This window comes from Apodemus sylvaticus, chromosome 14 (genome assembly GCF_947179515.1).
Source record: "Apodemus sylvaticus chromosome 14, mApoSyl1.1, whole genome shotgun sequence".
Taxonomy (NCBI): domain Eukaryota; kingdom Metazoa; phylum Chordata; class Mammalia; order Rodentia; family Muridae; genus Apodemus; species Apodemus sylvaticus.
In genome coordinates, this window is record NC_067485.1 from 64,809,161 (window position 1) to 64,827,158 (window position 17,998).

General features: G+C 36.3%; 1 protein-coding gene across 2 annotated transcripts in view; it reads right to left on the reverse strand.

Moving 5' to 3' along the window:
- Positions 1 to 17,998, reverse strand: part of Plxdc2 (plexin domain containing 2) — a 411,297-nt gene that overhangs the window by 95,476 nt on the left and 297,823 nt on the right. For both annotated transcript variants that reach the window (XM_052156655.1, XM_052156654.1), the window contains exons 7-9: positions 9,485 to 9,584; positions 446 to 541; positions 122 to 203 (exon numbers count right to left, since the gene is read on the reverse strand). In XM_052156655.1, coding sequence (XP_052012615.1) covers positions 122 to 203; positions 446 to 541; positions 9,485 to 9,584 — 278 coding nt within the window. The remainder of the gene's footprint in view (positions 1 to 121; positions 204 to 445; positions 542 to 9,484; positions 9,585 to 17,998) is intronic.

Here is a 17,998-nt window from a genome sequence, read left to right on the forward strand (position 1 = left end):
ACACACACATATATTCACATTGATGCAATATAGGACCTATGAAAAATTTATCTTTTAGTGCTTACAGGGAACAAGTCTTTCTGAAGTTATAAAATATGATATTTATAAAGTATTGCTTTACCTTTGAAGTTTGCTACACCAACTGCAGTTGAAACCAATCTGCGAGGACACACAAGGGCCACAGCTGTTGAACTGGAGACATGCTGAGAAACAGGAGAGCACAGTCATCAAGGCGCACTGATAGTGAGGATGGGAGAAAGACTACTCACTCAATCTGAAGACCACACCTATCCCTGTGAACACTTGTGGTCTGGATCCTCATGTTTGACAAGCACGATTAGGATTGTGTGCTGAACACAATAATTATAAACCTCAACCTATTAAACAGGTTGGATTGTCAAACGTGAAAAATATTCTTCCCATATCACCTCTGAAATTGACTTACTGGGCAGTGGGGTCATCTCCACAGCTGAAATGTTGGTAATTTTGGACATTTGTAGTTCTACTCGGTGATATTCATAAATTGTTCTTCTTCGAACATCTATAAAAATAGTAAGAGAAGGAGAGTTAGCTTTGTACATTTCTCCAGTTAAAAGCAAGAACATTTTAATAATTGGCATACAAGTGCTACCCATTCCTGAAGAATGCTACTTCAGTTTGAACTGGGAGAAGCTGTGTCATCTTGCCACTGGGATTCCATGGGTTAAATCCTTCAAAATATGGAAACCTGTCAAGGAACCTCTAAGGTCGTGCATGTGGTACAGTTGAGTTGGGGGCCTGCTCACTCTTGGAAATTCATAAATATCAATCTGTACTTTCCACATCATTGATAAAAATCACTTTTGGTTATATATGTACAAGATATATGGGATTAATTTTGTAATTATCATGTTTTTCCCTGGGTAGACTTTAACTTGAAGCTGTCTTAGGTGGGAAAGTACACACACACACACACACACACACACACACACACACATATATATATACATATATATATATATATGTATGTATTCATTATGTCACTCACTGAAAAGCTCATCATGTTCATGAGACTGGAAAACAATATTTAAAGAAACTAATCAAATTAATTTGTTTTTTGTATGATTGGAAAAAATCATATAAATTTTCAATTACTAATAACTGAGGAAAGAAAAACTTCCTCAGTCATTAGAAAAACAATAATCATTTTTTAAATAATCATTTCTTTATGTACATTTCCTTGAAGTAAGGAGTCAGACTATCATCTTTTATCTTCAAATTTTAAAGAAAACAACTGTTCATTTTTTCTTTTTGTCTGTGTACAATACATTCCCAATATGTTTCTTTCCTGTGTATTTTGCACACACGGGCAAGTTTGGCAACTTTTAGAAAATGCCCGTCATAGTAGTTGATTTTTACCACATCAGTACATCTTCTACTTTGGAAACCTCAGCTAGTGGCAATGGGCGAGCATGGTGGCTCAATTGCCTTTCCAGTCACCAACTATTTATAAGAGACGAATTTAACAAGGCTAAAATTAATGAGAAGCATTTTGTTTGGTGACCCGCCAGTCAATGACAGTTTCCAAATGGTTGCTTCTGTCATATTTGAGAGACGACTCTGTTAAGAAAACAACTCATTAGGGATTTATTCACTGGTTGGCCCTGCCAAACCTGGAAACTTTCATATGGTTTCAGAAATGTGTTTAGCTCATATGTCTTCAAGAAAATAAACCACAGTAAATGTTTATTGCTTCAATTACTTTTTTATAATTTTATTTTAAAAAAATATAAATACTATATTGATTATAATACTTATCAATGAATGGCCTTTACAAATTAGAAAACAAAATAAAGTAAACTTTCATAGAGTAACATCCAGAGAATATACAGTCCAGTAATGGTGATATTCTGGTAATATGATTAAATGTGCAAATGTTGCACTGCTGGTTCGAGAAAGCCTAATCACTAACAGGGTAGGAGCACTGTTCATTTACACAGAAACTTTACCCTCCTATCCCTCTCCATATCCACTGCCAGTGGATTAACTGGATTCTTCTTCTTTGCTTTCTTGCCTTAAAAGCAAATATTCACAAGAGAAGGTAATGGCAATTTCCTGTATTGCCCTATCCTTGCTTTAACTATCTTAGTCCTTCAAATAATCCAACACATGTTTTGCTACCATTCTTATTTATATTGCCCGTGCTTAATGCCTGGCTCCAAGTAATTATATCGTCTATTTGTTTTCCAGTCCAAATGAATCCCAGCCTTCAGCATCAGATACTCAGGACTTGTAAACAGCAGATCCTGTGGAGCACAAGGCTCAGGCACAACATGAAGACCCAGGGAAAGTAATCAAAAAGGAAAACAGGATTCCATTTCAACAGTTATATGTTTCCCACCCAAAAAGATAGTAACAGACTTTGGTATTAGGTGTTACAAAATGAAGCACATAAAAAAACATTTTAATGTGTTAGCCATGAAGGTTTTTTTTCTTCTAATTCTGCTTTACTTCCAGAAAATGTCAGCTAAACATTAAAGAAAATGGCATAAACTTGGCTGACCAGGAAGTCCTCATCCCTACCTCACTCCGGGTACTCCTTTATCATTCTCTCACTATGGTATTAGATTTAGGACACTGCATAAGCCGAAGGATCACGTGTCATCAGTCAGTTTCTCACGTGTAAAGGAAATCAGCCCTACTGAAAAATAACCACACTAATTCCATTAGTTCCTCAACCCCTGACAGATGCTCACACGCGCTTCATTTCTTGGCTCCCTTCAGGACTCATCTGCCCAGAGAATTAGAATCAAGGTTGGGAGAGGAAGTCAGTGTGGTGTCCTCACAGCCTGTGTCTAACACGGTTCTCCAGGTCCTAGAGAAGTACACCTCCCTGCTCCCAAGACTTAGAGATGGATTATGTAATGCCCACTGGTAATGTCATTATATCTCATGTTATTAATTCTCATGTCATTAGTTATTAAGTCTGATGCCATTAATTATATTATTTCTTTCAGAGAGCGAGAGAGGGGAAAAAAGAGATGACGGCTGCATGAAATGGAAATTGGTGGAACAGAGTATGATTTTTTTTTTCAACCTCAGAATCAAGTGTTGAACAAAACAAGCCCAGTTAAAAGAGTAGATAGCATTTAGAGCTCAATCGTTTAAATGTCTGGCCTACAGTACAGTGGTCCAAACTGTACTGAAAAGGAAGTTTTCAATATCAAAATTCAGCTGGGAAAATTAACATGCCGGAACGTGTATAAGTTCAGGTAATTAAGTTGTTTAAAATCACCACCTTCCTTGTGTAATAGGTAGGTGTAAGTTAAACAAACATTTGTTATATAATAGGCGAGGCAAGGAATTAATAAAATGATGGTAAAAGTTTGAGGCAAATAAAAAATAGAAAGGTAAAAAAGAATATAGTATCAAGTTATAATTTAACAAACGAACTCAATTGTAACCAGGTAGCAAATTTCAGCAAAGTTTGGTTTTGAACATGTGACCGGCCACTGTTTATAGAATAAGGCAGTTACTGAGAAAGGTGTGCAAAGGTAAGCTCTTCATTCAGGGATTGGGTGAGATAAAAACACTTTATGTTCACTCTGGCTTGCTTACATCAATTAAATCTGTCCCATTCGGGATGAAGCAAATGCGCATTGAGCAACTGAACATGACAAATGTCCGCATTTTAACCTTGCGTTAGAGTAGATTCTGTGGTGCTTAGGATTTTATATCATAAACAACATAAATTCGTTACTGTGAATAAATCAAAAAGCAATTTAAATAAGTAAACACTTGGTCTTCCTTGGCACATGTGGGCTCAGATGAAAAGCCATTGAAGACACAATTAAATGAAGTAGCTTAACTCGAGTTTCCAAGGGAGAGCTTTATTTATTTTTCTTTTTTTATTCAATATATTCATTTTTTTACATTTCAAATGATTTCCCCTTTTCTTGATTCCCCCTCCCCGAAAGTCCCATAAGCCCCTTTCCCTCCCCCTGTTTCCCCATCCACCCCTTCCTGCTTCCCTGTCCTGGTATTCCCCTACACTGCTGCTCTGAGCCTTTCCAGGACCAGGGGCCACTCCTTCCTTCTTTATGTGCTTTTTGAAGGGAGTGGTTTCTTGTTCATGGCATCCCTAGAGAAGTTCTCAGATATTTAAAGTTTATGAATTAGAGTTTTCTAATATCCAAAGAATTCTGACTTCTGTGTGATATTTTTTTGTTTGTTTGTTTTATTTTTGCTTTTAAATTCACCTCAGTGGGATGGAAGATTGGATAGTGTATGAGTACTTGCCCAATTCACAAAAGATATGTCTGAATCCATACCACTCAGCAAATGACTGGAGGTGGCTGCTTACCAGCCTTGCCGGGGACTGTACTGACTGGCAAATCCCCAAGCTCCTGGCCAACCAGCCTCTAGGAAATGCAAAGCTTCTGGTTCAGTGATAGACTCTCTTATAGTAATAAGGATGAGAGTGACAGAGGCAGACCCACAAAGTCCTTTCCTGTCATCGTCTCTGTATGGGCACACAGAGATATGCCACAAGCACGCAGACAGAGAGACAGACACACGCTCAAACACAAACATACATTTTTCTCAAACATATTCACTCATACATGCAAACACATTCTCTTAAACATACAGATGGACATTTTCACACAAACACATGCACACATACACTCACACACAGACACAGACACACATATATGTATATATATATATGTATATACACACACACAAACATACATACACACACAATCACAAATACCACCACTGCCATCTAAAAACATTTTTAAAAAATCAAGTAAAGAGCAAACAAAGAACATTAATAAAGTATGAATTAAAGTAAAATATCACTTTGAAGAAGGCCCTTTAATAAGAGGGTGTTTTATAACAGAGGGTATACTCTTTTATTTATCCTTTCATTGAGCCTTTGGTTAGGTACCAAAGGCCTGAGAATCAAAGGAGCTAACAGCACAGTGCTGCAAAGGGAAGCAATTTTACCGTCTACAGAATGAATAATTTTGAAAGGCTTTGCACTTGGAGAGAATGGAGATTAGCTTACACCATTCACTGGAGACTTATAGGCTGATTTGGCCAACGTGAACTAAAGAACAGAGGACTTTGAAAATAATAAACTAGGCTCTTGTGGAAACACTTGAAATGCAAGCACTGTGAAATAATTTAGAAGAAGAAAAATCACACAATTGTTTGTGTTTTCATCTCACATCAAGAGTTATAATTGCTAAATTACAAATGACTGTACCCTAACATCAAATCAAAATGACAAAGTATTGTTTATATAATTGTTACGTTTCGAATTTACTACTGAATGGGTACACTTATAATTGAAAATTCATTATTAATCATATTTCATCCCTAAGTTATTTGAAAGCTGAAAATAATATTTCTGAAAATATGGCAGTCATACCGTGTCTAGTGTGGCAGCCAATTGTGACATGCTCTTCTTGAACGTAAAATTAACTATGACTTAAAATTTAATGTTTCAGGTTTAGTAGTCAAAATGGAAGTGTATCACATTTGTCACATTTGTCATATTTACATAGTGAACTCATAAGAAAGGAAGCATTCTGGTTCAATGTGCTGTCCTGGTATCGTTTCTTTGAGAATTAAAGCTAAATCTCATCTACATAATCTGGACTAACTCCTTGGCACAGCTGTCATGTCTCCAAACATGGGAAAACATTGCTCCTATGTCAGAACGTGTACAAATGAATGTCCTACAGAGCTCAAATACAAGGGGCTTTTGAGACACTTTGCTATACAAATTAACTGATGTGTTTTGTGTGTGTGTGTTTGTTTTTTCTGGACACTACAGGGTGTCCTTATTGAGATGTGCAATATAATAATAGAACAAAAGCACAGAATAGCATAGGCAAGGTAAACACATTTGATATAGGAATTATTGATGAAAAGGAGCTTGACAGGTGAAAGTGACAGATAACGTCGAGGAGGAGAAGCAAAGACAGAAATGTCCTAAGAGATTTGTACACTGTCCCTCTCATGGCTTGTGATAGAAAATTTTTAGTCAGACCAGCAGCTATGCAGTTAAGATTCCTTTCGAAAATGTGTTTGTGTGTTAAAATAAGTTTCACAGTTTTAAGTTTCTTTGTTTATGTTTCGTTTTTCAGGGATCCACATAGCACTATGAATTTTCTACTTTAGGAAATGAATTCCTTGTTAAGCCCAGAGGACAGGGAGGGAGGGAGGGAGGGAGGGAGGCTGGAAACAGAAGCTCAGTCAGCACCCAGAAGTTAAATTAAAAGTCCACCCAGTACTCCCAGAGTTCCCAGGGACAAAACCATTAACCAGGGGGTGCACATGGAGTTATCCATGGCTCCAGACACACAGGCAGTAGACGATGGACATCAAAGGGAGGAGAGGCCCTTGGTCCTGGGAAGGCTCCATGCTGCAGTGTGCTGGGACAGGGAAGCGGAAGAGGGTTTATTTGGGAACAGGGGGAGGGGAGATAGGTTGTTAGACTTTCAGGGCAGGGGGGGAACAGGAAAGCAGACAACATTTGAAATGTAAATGAAGAATATATCTCATAAAAAAGTTTTAAAAAAAGAGCTTGGATGTTATAGACAGGTGTCCCAGCTTCGTGGGATTTTAGCAGGAGAGCTTGGGCTAATGATTTAACCCTATTGGAGATCAGTAATAACATCTGAAAGTGGATAATAACAGTATCTTAGGGTTGTAAAAACAAACAAACAAACAAAAAGAAAAACAAAAAAGGTTAAAATTGAACATTGGAATACTAAGTGGGAGGAGAGTCATTAGCAAGTGGATGTCATTAGTGAATGGTAATATGAGAAGTGACATCTCTGACCAATCACTAGAGAGTTAACATAACTGTGACATCTCTGACCAATCACTAGAAAGTTAACATAATTGTGACATCTATGACCAATCACTAGAGAGTTAACATAACTGTGACATCTATGACCAATCACTAGAGAGTTAACATAACTGTGACATCTATGACCAATCACTAGAAAGTTAACATAACTGTGACATCTATGACCAATCACTAGAGACTTAACATAACTATGAGATGAAACAAATTACCCATCACTTGGTTTAATAAGTGGTTGTTGTCAAAATACACTCAGTGAGAAGAGCAGAAACAAAATCTACAGAGGGATTATTCCTAATAGAGAGACATCCTAATATAATTTTGCAAGGGACTAAAATATTTACCTATACTCCTTTAGCATGAGTAGCAGTAAATAATGAATCTCTAGAACTTATTTCCTAGGATTCCAGGATTCAGGGTCATACTTTGTATTACAAACACTCCATGTTTTCTATATTCTGACATTAAAAAGTATGTAGTTATTTTCTCTTTCATCTGATCTTTAAGTGGAACTATGCTTTACTTATATAGGAGCTTATATGACAGACTGGTGTACTCCGTAACATGTGGACACATTCTTGAAGAGAAAAACGCTTTCCTGTTCATAAGATGATTTTAAAGCAAAACACATAAATTCCCATGTTTCATTATGGCCTGATATAGCATCAGGAGGAGAGCATTAGAGATTCCATTTCTTCTTGGCTAATATTTTTTCCTGTGGAATGAATAGTTAGGTCAGCAAGAGCTGTGGGTGCCATTCCAAGCAGGCAGCTGCTGGGGAACAGATTGGCTCTGAACTCTAAGACTCAGTAAAGTTTGTGAAGTGAATACTGAGTCCTAGGAGCATACATAATCTGCTCTCAAGATTCACCAGGATTTGAGCAATTTATAATTTAGAGAATTCTTTCCCTTAAAATTATCATTTCACAGCCTGAGCTTGCTTTTAGGAGTCTAAAATTCCAAGCATTACCACTTGACCAGAGAAAACACAAACACAATATCACATATTAAAAGACTTTTCTAGAATACAATATTTTGTTCTTGGTGAGTTTGCTCTTTCTGAAACAGTGTATCAGAATGGCTGTGTGGGATGCAGTGCCTTCTGAACAAGTTGCACGTAAGCCCTTTTCCATAGATGGAAAGAAACAACAATTAAGCCAAAGACAGAGTTCTCCTTTTTTCTTGTTGAATAACTAACTCGAGTCATGCCTGATTTAACTCCCCTGAGAGGAAGAATGTGCAGATACTCCTCTTCCAACAGTGGCAACCTTGACATTCCAGGGCTCGCTCTCCTATTTAAGAGTTCTCTCAGGAAGCCTTTATGTTGCCTTACCCACACTAATGCGTCTTTGCTTTGTTCTCAGTGCAATTAATTTTCTAAAAAATCTGCTTTGGTTTAAAATTTTCCTTGAACATTACCTATTGCAGCCTCTGAGAGCACAAGGAGAAAGCCGATGAAGGGTGCACATGTTCTTAATTGAATATAATTTTCACTTATATAAAAAAGCCATCTTGTGCCAAGAGAACCCTTGAATGTTAGCAGTCACACCATCTCTTTGGAAAGTCTAGTTTCCACCTCATTTACTTCTTGCAATTGAGAGATGACATAATTAAAGAGAATCATCCCAAGTTCCAACAGTGTATATATGTGATAAATTAAGTTTACCCCTAATGAAATAAAGAAAGGACTTGAAAATAGGGAACGGCATGATCTACCTTCTAAATGAACTTTACTACTACTCCTTGCTTTAAGTAAATATATTTAAGGGAACAAACCAACACTCCCAGGATTTACACCCTAAAGGATTTCTCAGGATTATTTTGGCAATAAAGTAGAGGAGGTTTAAAAGTCAGAACATTTAGAAGGTGTCCAGAACCACACAAAATTCAGCCAACACAAAAACTTTCTCTTTTCTCTTTCTTGTTTTGATGCTTTGATGAATTCAGGGCCTCTGCACATGCTCAGTGCATTCTCTACTCCTACATACATGCCTAGCAACATTTTAATGTGCAAAATTCATGTACAACCTTGCAAACAATGATGTTTTCTGGCTTGACAAATTATAAACAGCATCAGCAAAAATAGTATTATTAAAAAGGAGAGATGTGTCTTCTCTGGTAGATACAGACTCATTAATATATTTATTTGCTTAAATTCCCTGGTTTGATAAAACATGTAAACTATAAAATGGTACAAACCATTTTTTCTCATAAAATTATTGAAAATTAGTAAACAAACATGGGCTGCTGTAGGACAGTCAACGAAATAATTGTCACTGTTTTACAACCATTTTGCTGCTGCTGCTGTTATTAGAGAACTCTTTAACTGAGCATATATGGGAAAGAGTCCTAAAACAGCTAGAGGTAAATGTCTTTCTCTTAGAAAGACATTTTAGAGCTAATTTATAGTTAAATTGTTTGTTCTCTTTCCCTAAGTTTATCAATTCAGGAGTAACAAATATAGGAAAACCCAACAAGAGTTATTAATATAAACCACATAATAGAATTAACTAGTAGCAGTTAGCTTAATAAATTTTTCTGAAGTTCACCCATTTGAAGTCATTGCTCTTAGAATTGAACCCCATAGAAGAATCCACTCTTAATTACCCTTCTTCTACCTACTGGGTATTTGCTGGATCCTGTGGACTACGACAAATGCATCAGACAACCCGACTTTCACTGGATGGTTGGTGGAGCTTATCTGTGTGACCAAGACAGGGATCTAAAAAGAAACAGAACATGTCTGTGTATTAGACAAGAACAGTACTCAGGCATAGGGGAGTATCCATCACACTTAATGAATGAAATAAAATAAATAATAGAAAAGAGAGACTAGAGAACAAACAATATCACAGAGGAGATATAATAGATGATATTGTCTCAAATCACAACCATTTAATGCCATCTATAAGATATAGAGACTAGGAAGCATTGGATCATGAGTTTGGCAACTTGATAGTGATAGGAATGGATTCTTAGAGATATAACTGTTGTTAGGACCTATGAAAGTGTCACATGCACAGATATACCATGACTTGTACTGGCTGTAATTTCTATAAGGGACATTCATCTTATTATTATTGGTTTTCATACTTAACTTTATTCTATATTTAATTTTATAGAGTTTTTAAACTCTTATTTATACATCTATAAACATGAAGACCTATAAAAATAAGAATATTACATAGCATATATTGAAGCACACCATCATTGATTATTATATTAGTCACAGAATACATGACTGGTTAAAAGTATAGTTAAGTCAGTCAAGAGTAATGCTAGTTGTTCTAAGCAGTTGTCCTAATGGTAGTTCCTAGGAAAACTTACAAGGTGATATAGGATTTCTCAGGTCTTGTAGCCTAAAATTGAATCTTAAGGAAGTTAAAGACCAGGGTATGGTACATACTTATATTCTTTTCAGCTAAAATCCTTGGGCACATTGATTATACATGAGACATTATTTATTAGTTCCAAAGTAGAACTCCTTTGCAGCTGTTCTCCTGGATTTAGGAAAGATTGCACTGAACGAGCTTATTAGCTTTATTACTAGTCTCACACATATAAAAACAGAAACAAGCCCATACTCAATAACTAACAATGCAAGGAATAAAAAGTGAAGGAGAAATGCACTAGAACATTTTCAAGTAGAAAGAGATTGGGGCCATCCATGGATAATTCAATAACAAATGTATCTGAGGGGCTAGGGAAACATCTTGTTAGGTAAAAGCATTTGGTTTTTGATAGTCTGAGTTTTATTTATCTCCTGAACCCATGTACAAAACTAGGTACAGTGACACATGCCTTCCCTCCAGCACTCCTACAGCAAGATAGGAGGATCCAGTGGAAACGAGTGAGACCCAGCCTCAAAAGGAGAGATTAGTCTCTTGAAAAGTTATCAACTGATTTTTACATTTATGTTGTTGCGTACAAATACACACACACACACACACACACACACACACACCCCACAGATGCTAAAGTACAGTTTGTAAGAAGGACATATTTAATCTGATGTTACTCTATTAGCCATGATAAACAGCAATATGAAGAAAGGAAGCGGAACTGAGGAAAGATGCTTATTTTTTCCTGTGACATCCTGGATTTGAACAAGGCTGTTTTGTTGAAGCTGACAGATAATCTTATTTCAGAACTTTATGAAATCATTGAAATCACAGCCGGGAATGGCATTTCCCGCTCACATTCTGCCATCCTTTAGGTGAGTGAGGGTTGACTGCTGCAGATTTTCTAACAGCCTCCCCCATTGAAACCAACGTAAGGTGATATATTTCATTTTGTGACACAGAAATAACTGCTCAGTATTAATGTATCACCTTTCTTTCATGGGCATTTCGATAATTTGGGTTTTTCATGTCCTCTAAAAGATATGTGTCATAGGTTAGTCACCAGGGTGGTACTTTTGGGAAGTGATAGGTCTTTGAGAAGAGGTAAAACCTAATGGGATACTGTTAGATAATTGTGGCATTCTCTTCCAGGACACTGTGAGATATGTTCCTCTTTCCTTTTGTTTTCTGGCTAATAAAGTAGCTGTATTTTTGTGTGTTTGTTTTTATTTCTGTTTTGTTTTAGCTCTTCTGTGGTTTCCTCACCACTGCCATCTGGCATCTACACCAGAAACCAAAGGAAAAGACTTTATCTAATTCTGGATTGGAACAATTAATAAGAGATCGATAACACAGCTAAATTGATTGAGTGATTGCCTAGAAGGCATGAAGACCTTGTAAGTTTCAATTGTTATTACCAAAACAAAGGGCATGGTGATTTATGCTTGTAATCCAGCACTGGGGAGGTGCAGGCAGGAGAATTAGAAGTTAAAGATCATTTGGGGGATATAATGTGAGTTTGAAGGTATCTGGGAGTACATGAAACTATCTAAAATATCTAAAACAGAGAATCAAAATAACCCATTTTTCTTCAGGAGTGACTTATGCCAGGTATTTTTTTTTTTACAGTGACAAAAAGCTGACCAACATACACACTGTATTAGTATCCAATATTTATACTCTAGATTTTGAAATAACATAATGTTACTGGTATGTAAAAGAGTCTCCCAATGTAACAAAAAAGCATATAGGTAAATAATCAAACCTCTTTGCAAAATTACATTTTAGAATTAACATTAAAATTTCATTGGTGACATTGGTCATTTTTTTCAGTCTCTGTTAGTTAAGGGATACAGTAGCAGATAATTTTGAGGGGTAATACTTCTTCCTCTCCAATTTTCAGGATGGAATTTAACAATGCCATCAACTGAGATGCACTGCTATATTGTAAAGTATATTGTATATACACAGGGGACAATGTTTATTGGATCACGTGTCTCAGCCCCTGCATCTTTCTAGGAGTTTACCTGCAGATTATACATTGGCCTTTGCCAATTGAATTAAATACCTAATACTTTCAGAGATTAATGAAGAAAGATGAAACTATGCAGCCTTTCTCAAGAGTTTCACATTGAAATAAATTTGTGTCTATCTGCTTGGTATCCCCACAGGCTTTTTTCTCTGTTTGCTTGTGTGTTTTTTAACTTCTAAATACTAAAGATTAAGACTTTGACTATGGCCAAAGAATATGACTGAGCTCAGTAACAGCGTAAAAGAACAACATGTAGGTTCCCTTGTTGTTTTGCTGATATAAAACTGGGAATCACACTCTTGGTGGTGGTGGTGATGGTGCTGGTGGTGATGTATGTGTGTGTGTGTGTGTGTGTGTGTGTGTGTGTGTGTGAGAGAGAGAGATGTGAAGGATAAATTCCTGAGAAGTGACTTTATAAGTATATAATTTCACACAATGGATAGAAAGGAATCACCATTGCCACTCAAAATGTGTTTCCCTTTTGGCTCTGCCAAGCATTCATAGATCCTCATTCTTTTTAACATATTTAATTATTTTCTCATTTTGACAAGTTCCAAAAAGTTTATCATTTGATACAAGGCTTCCTATTGATGACAAATCGGTTAAGTTCAGAGGAGAAGCAAGGATGACTGACGCTAGACACAATTATGGCAGGAAAATAAGAGTGAGCATTTCTGGGACAGAATATCCTGGCCTTAGGAAAATGATTCAAAGACAAAACATATATTTTTTTCCACTGTATAATGTTATACTTCTGGACACAAAGGCTCCACACTGTCCTCACAATCTGGGCTTTTATCAAAGGTCTCCATATCAAGTAGATAAGACAGTCCTCCAGAATCAGCAGTGATGGAATTTTATTTTTCCTGTTCTTTAGTCTGTCCTGCAAGGCTCACTCAAAGATCCATTTGTTTCCATTATGTATACTGCTATCTGTCTAATGGGCTGCATGGTATCTCAGCCAGAGCTTGACTGTAGAGTGTGTGTTCTCAAGGGCGACTATCAGAAATGGAAAGAATTGCTGGAAACTAAATTTTGTTCATTTGTTAATCAGCAATAGGGCATCTAGTAATTCAATATTAAAAACCTCAACAAAAAAGCCCCAAGAAACTCAACCTTTCCATTTTAACATGTTATGTATATAAACCTTTAATTTTCTATCCCATCTTCCTAGAATGACAGATCAAATTTCTGTGATTCAGTAGGAAATCTAACACACACACACACACACACACACACACACAGACAGACAAATCCTCAAACTCTCTTTGCTTTTCACAAAATATTATCTGAAGTAAAAAGATTCCCCATAACTATATTAAAAGAAAAGATATTTCATTTAAGTTTAATACAAAAATCCTTTTGATTTCCTGAATATTTTAACCATCCATGCAAATATTATAATTCCTTTTAACTAGCAGTTACACAGATCATCAATAAACTTGATTATGTGAAAGCAAAACGTCTTAGAATTTAAAGATTTTTTTGTAGTATTATATATATGCATATCAGAGCCAAGCCAGGTAAAATATCAATTAAGAATTTGGCCTGCTTTACAAAACAAGATAACAAGCCACCAAACAGAACCAAACCAAGCAAACAAACAAAGAAGGAATGACCCACACCATAGCCATATTCTGTTGAAAAATAAATAAATAAACAGATGAAGCTGATAAATAAAATCAATTTCCTTAATGAAAGTTGGACTCGAGACTATTTCCACATAAGTTATTGTGGACCTTGGGCAATAAGAAAGAAGAAATTATGAAGAGAAAAATATGCACACATTTTTCTCTCTTTTGCAATATTGAAATCTATGCCCAGTGATTCCCGGATTTCAATTGCCTTAAGAAAAACACATGTGATTATTTTAATTTGAAATGTTCTAATATTTATATGTTGGCAACAAACTTCATACACTCTTCATGCACGATAAAATTCACAAGCAACCATTGTAACCTCCAATTTAGAGGTTACTTACTCTTGAACTGGCGAATAAGTGATATTGCATCATGTGAAAGAAGACAGGGAAGTGGGTGCCCATGAGGCAGTGCCTGTTGTGCCTGCCTCGAGACACTCACGCCAGGGTGGGATTTCATTTGAGAAGAAAGCCAGACAAAGGATCTTGCTGAAACATAGTCTGAGGATTTATCAGAGAACTCTGTACCTCACATTTGAGGAGAGAACCGGAATAACCACAAGGATCCAGGATCTCTTTGGTTGTGGAACATCAGGGCAGGGAGAGTAGATATAGACTGAAAATTGGCAAGAAAAGTACTGCAGAAAATAACACTCCCTCCCTGTCACAAAACATTAAAAGGAAACCACAAATAACAAAAGAAGCACACACACACACACACACACACACACATACACACACAGAGGGGGGGGGGGAGAAAGCATCAACAGGCTCACATAAATGTCCTGAGAGCAATGTAAAAAGATAGGGACAGGGAGAACACTAGAATAGATAACTTGGTTCTAAAATGATTTTCTATATAGTGTTGATTTTTCTTCCCTATTTTGCTATTTTGTTTCATTATTTATTTTACCCAAAGCATTTGTTATCAGAACATTTCAATTCATCACTTTCTTACATTTGGAGAGGAAACAAAAAGTCAAAACATTAGGGTCTTTCCTATAAGGATAACTAAAAATATTATATCCAAGTCTATGAATCATGGCATCATAATAAAGCAATTGAAATACAATTTGCATATATTTAAAATTCAAGGAATCATCTTTGTCAATATTTTCCTTATACATATTTCATAATGAGGTTTTCATTAGCCTGTATTTTTTTCTGAATTTCCAAACATTGAACTATATCTACACACTAATACACACACATTATATATACATATATATTAATTATATATTACATATTATGCTATATATTATATATACATATGCTATATGTGTATATGTAGTCTACATATGTGCATACATATATACTTATATATTTGTATATGTATGCTATATATCATATGCATATATCATACATGAAATTACATATATATCACTTTCCTATTTACATTTATAATTTGTTGGTTATATATGTGTGCATATATTATAGCACATTAATTTATATACATCAAATATTTTTATTCATATAGCAACCAATATAGAAGACAAGTACTTTATACATAAATGATAAGTCTATCCATTGAGGTTATTTAGGCTTCTCTATTTTTTCTCATGAATTGTACAAGTTCAACAACTGTTCATCCTTAAGAATTCCAGGCGATAGCCATGCATGAAGGGTCATTATAGCTAAAATATGAGGAATAGTCCTCAAAGGAAAAATATAACTGCAAAAGGGATTCTTTGAAACCTAGAACTGGATGGCCTTGGTAACTTATTAATTAACTATGCTTTTTACCAAAGAAGTAGTCAATGCCACACTGAGGAATATCAGTTTTAAATACTTCAGTGCTAGAAGAGATTGAAAATGATTTCACTTAACAAATAGTCACATTTCTCCTTAGTGAACCTCCTCCAAGACTTTCTGATGAAGAAACTTGGTGTGATGGGCTTGATCCTAGGCTGTGTGAATATCTATTATCTGTGGCATCCATGTATGTAGTTTTTAAATTGCATTACAATAACCCAGTGGCGATCGTTATTCTCTAAATGAATTTACCAAGTAGAAATGATCAAGTATATAATTCATAGTAAATAACCACCGTGTTTTCTAATTTCTTTTCTAGCCCATGTTCTAGTGAAGAGAGAGGAGCCAGGTGTGACAAGAGCCTTCTAAACTAAAGTTGTGTATCAGGGGATCCAGCATCGCCTGATGAGACAGCAGGCTTCAAGAATGCACTTTTGAGATAAAACACTGTTTAGAGGAAGTAGTTTCCTTGTGAGATTATCAATAGACTCCATTGGTTGGGCGTAAGAATCTGCATCTGTCTCAGACAGCTGCTTATTGGGCCTCTCAGAGGATAGCCATGCTAGGATCTTGTCTGTAAGCATACCATAGCATCAGTAATAGTGTCAGATGGATCCCAAGTTGGGCCAGTCACTGGACCTCCTTTCCCTCAGTCTCCTCTACATATTTGTCCCTGCAGTTCTTTTAGACAGGAACAATTCTGGGTCAGTGTTTTTGACTTTGGGATGGCAACTCCATCCCTCCACTGGATGCCCTGTCTTGAGGAGGTGCTGTTTTGAAGAGGTGGACCCTTCAAGTTCCCTCTTCCCACTTTGGGCATTTCATTTACAGTGCCTCCCTTTGTGCCCTGAGAGTCTCTCAACTCCCAGGTTTCTGGTACATTCTAGAGGGTCTCTGCACCTCCTACTTCCCGAGGTTACATACTTCCATTCTGCTGGCCCTGGGAACTTCCCCTGGGTGGGATGGGGAGGGGAAAGGGGGAACATGATCAAGTATTTGGGGAATTTTTTAAATCAAAAATTATTTCCCTTAATTTGATTTTGCCCTAAATGAACTGTTTTGATTTTAGCTAAATAAGTAACCAGGTGACAATATTCAAAATAGGACTTCAAACCTTTGGTTGATTAACACAGACCTGCCACCTCAGAAGATTGAACTATCTGAAGAAATTTAGGCTGCTAATGACAGTACAGCTGCAGAGAACAGCTTGACACTGCTGAAGAAGCACTATGTGCAAGTCCATACCCATCTATAGTTTAGGGTGAGGCAGCAATTCCCTGATGCAATCTCAGAGGAAGCAAGATTATTATGGGAAGTGGAAATGGATTTGATTATTTCTTGATAATTTCGTATCTTCCCAGCACCACGAGAAAATGAATACTGTTGGAAAAGTGAATATTTGGAAGCTTGACAGAATGGCAGGGCCATTTACTAGGTGGGTATGGGTGATTGGCATGCCAATGGTAACTAAGAGAAATGTAAATAACATATATTCACAAGAGCAAAGGACATAAAATTTATTGCGTGTCATGCACTATTAGTTTTAACTTGCCATATAATGAAGTTCTTTATTGATCAATTTATGTAAGGAAGATAGTTTTTCTTCTCCCTTATTCCAAACATAGTAAAATCAAGCAAAGCTGTCCTCAGTTTGTAAAGAACAATACTGGGCTTGGATTTGTATAATTGGGTAGGACATAATATAAAGATGACTAAACTGCAAATATCAACAACAATTTATTGCAAACACAAATAACAATGTTTATAAGTTGCTTGGCACAGCCTCCTTGGGAAAGAAAAAAGTTAAGAGGCTAGGAACACTAAATAAAGAGATTTAATGCTAAATTATCCTTTATTTAACCATATGTCTACGTACATCACTTAAGCTCTTTCACTGGGCTTGCTTTGGTATAAAATTACCATGTATTATACAGTCTCATCAACCACAGCATTCATTGATCACCTCTGTGCTGGTGCTTTGATGCTACAGAACACATATGAAGCATCCCAGGATCTACATACGAAAGAACTTTATTAAGAATGATAAGCTTCGAAGAGCACTATTTTTTTGTTGTCATGTGATCTTAAAATATTTTCCTTGGAAGTAAAAAATTGCTACTCCAAATTTAGAGGGACATTGTCTGTGAAGGTATACTCATGTGCAAGTGTATGTGATGACCAAAGATCATGCTCAGATGTCATTCTTAGCAGAAAACCTACCTCATTTTTCTAGAGTTGGTTTCTCACCATTTGGGAGCTTCCTAACTAGACTAGGCTGGTTGGTCAATGAGCTCTTGGGATTCATCTGTCTCCATGTTCCTAGTCTTAGAGTTATAAATATATACCACTATGACATTTTTGTTTCTAACACG